The sequence below is a fragment of the Neopelma chrysocephalum genome, unplaced genomic scaffold, assembly GCF_003984885.1.
Source record: "Neopelma chrysocephalum unplaced genomic scaffold, ASM398488v2 Primary Assembly neopelma1_96920, whole genome shotgun sequence".
Lineage (NCBI taxonomy): Eukaryota > Metazoa > Chordata > Aves > Passeriformes > Pipridae > Neopelma > Neopelma chrysocephalum.
In genome coordinates, this window is record NW_020925563.1 from 1 (window position 1) to 2,077 (window position 2,077).

General features: G+C 48.2%; 1 protein-coding gene across 1 annotated transcript in view; it reads right to left on the bottom strand.

Annotated features, from left to right (window-relative positions):
- Nucleotides 1–1,073: 1,073 nt before the first annotated feature.
- LOC113960820 (C-type lectin domain family 17, member A-like) overlaps nucleotides 1,074–2,077 on the bottom strand; it is a 9,669-nt gene continuing 8,665 nt past the window's right edge. Inside the window, exon 9 of the mRNA XM_027670570.1 lies at nucleotides 1,074–1,289. Within this exon, the coding sequence (XP_027526371.1) occupies nucleotides 1,148–1,289 (142 nt within the window). The 3' untranslated portion in view covers nucleotides 1,074–1,147. The remainder of the gene's footprint in view (nucleotides 1,290–2,077) is intronic.

Here is a 2,077-nt window from a genome sequence, read left to right on the forward strand (position 1 = left end):
GGGGGGGTCCCTCCTGGGCAGGTTCGGGACTGGTACCGGTCTCTGCTGTGCCCCCGCTCTCGGCCCTACTCCGAGTTCACCAGTAACACCAGTAACACCAGTAACACCCGGGTGAGCCCCTCCCCCATCCCTCCCCCTCCCCCCGCCGGTGGGGGAGGGGCCACAACTGACCACCACCCCCCCCAAATTCCCCCTTTTCCAGGTGTCCCGCCCCCCCCCGGAGGCGTGACCGGAGCAGAGCGCGAGGATTTTTTGGGGGCAAAAAGGGGCGATTTGGGGTCGCTCGGCCCCTCCCCCCCAACGGCTTCAGCTGCCCCTCCCCCACCCCTGGATGCCCCTCCCCCACCCCCTTTTTGGGGGGAGGGGGGTCGCGAGAGCAATAAATGTGTGTTCGCGAGGGGGATTTGGGGTGAATTTGGGGTCACTCGGAGGGAATTTGGGGGGTTTGGGGTCACTTGGAGGGGATTTGGGGGCGTTTGAGGTGAATTTGGGGTGAATTTGGGGGGGTTGGGGTCACTTTGAGGGGATTCGGGGAGGTTTGGGGTGAATTTGGGGTGAATTTGGGGTCACTTTGAGGGGATTTGGGGGGGTTGGGGTGAATTTGGGGGGGTTGGGGTCACTTTGAGGGGATTGGGGGGAGGGTTGGGGTCACTGAGGGAATTTGGGGTCAATTTGAGGGGATTTGGGGTCACTTTGAGGGGATTTGGAGGCGTTTGGGGCTCACTTTGAGGGGATTTGGGGGGGTTGGGGCTCACTTTGAGGGGATTTGGAGTGAATTTTGAGGGTCTTGGGGTGAATTTGGGGGTTTTGGGCTGAATTTAGGGGGTTTGGGATTAATTTGGAGGGTTTTGAGGTGAATTAGGGAGGGTTGAGGTGAATTTTGGGTTGGATTGGGGGAGTTTGGGGTGAATTGGGGGGGGTTTGAGGTGGATTTGGAGGGTTTTGGAGTGAATTGGGGAGAATTGGAGTGAATTTTGAGGGGGTTTGGGGTGGATTTGTGGGGGTTTGGGGTGGATTTGTGGGGTTTTGGAGTCAATTTGGGGGGGGTTGTGGGGTTTTTGGGGGGGTTGGGGGGGGTTTTGGGGGTTCTGGGGGTTTGGGGGAGGGTTAAATTGTTGGGAAAAAAGTGGGAAAATCGGGATGTGGGTCAGCAATTCCAGGATTTCTCGCAGATCCAGGGGTGGGGGTTGGAACAAAGGTCGTTGTTCCAGAAGCCTTTGGGGTCGATGATCCCACAATTCTTGAGATCCTTGTCCTTGTCCCCCTCCTTGCCCAAAATTGTCCAAAAACTTGGGGAAAAAAACGGGGAAAAACAGGGAAAAGGGGCGGGAAAAAACGGGAAAAGGAGGAGGAGAAAAGGGGGGAAAGAGGGAGGGAAAAGGAGGAGGAAAATTTCCTGATTATTTCCCATTTTTGAGGATTTTCCCAATAATTTCCCGATTATTTCCCATTTTCGAGGATTTTCCCAATAATTTGATTTTTCCCAATAATTTCCTAATTATTTCCCATTTTTTGAGGATTTTCCCAATAATTTCCTGATTATTTCCCATTTCTGAGGATTTTCCCAATAATTTCCTGATTATTTCCCATTTTCAAGGATCTTTCCCAATAATTCCCTGATTATTTCTCATTTTTTAGGATTTTTTCCAAAAATTTCCTGATTATTTCCCATTTTCGAGGATTTTTCCCAATAATTGGATTTTTCCCAATAATTTCCTGATTATTTCCCATTTTCAAGGATCTTTCCCAATAATTCCCTGATTATTTCTCATCTTTTAGGATTTTTTCCAATAATTTCCTGATTATTTCCCATTTTCGAGGATTTTTCCCAATAATTTCCTGATTATTTCCCATTTTTTAGGATTTTTCCCAATAATTTCCTGATTATTTCCTGTTTCTGAGGATTTTCCCAATAATTTCCTGATTATTTCCCATTTCTGAGGAATTTTTCCAGTAGTTTCCTGATTATTTCCCATTTTTGAGGATCCTTCCCAATAATTTCCTCATTATTTCCCATTTTTGAGGATTTTCCCAATAATTTGATTTTTCCCAATAATTTCCTGATTATTTCCCATTT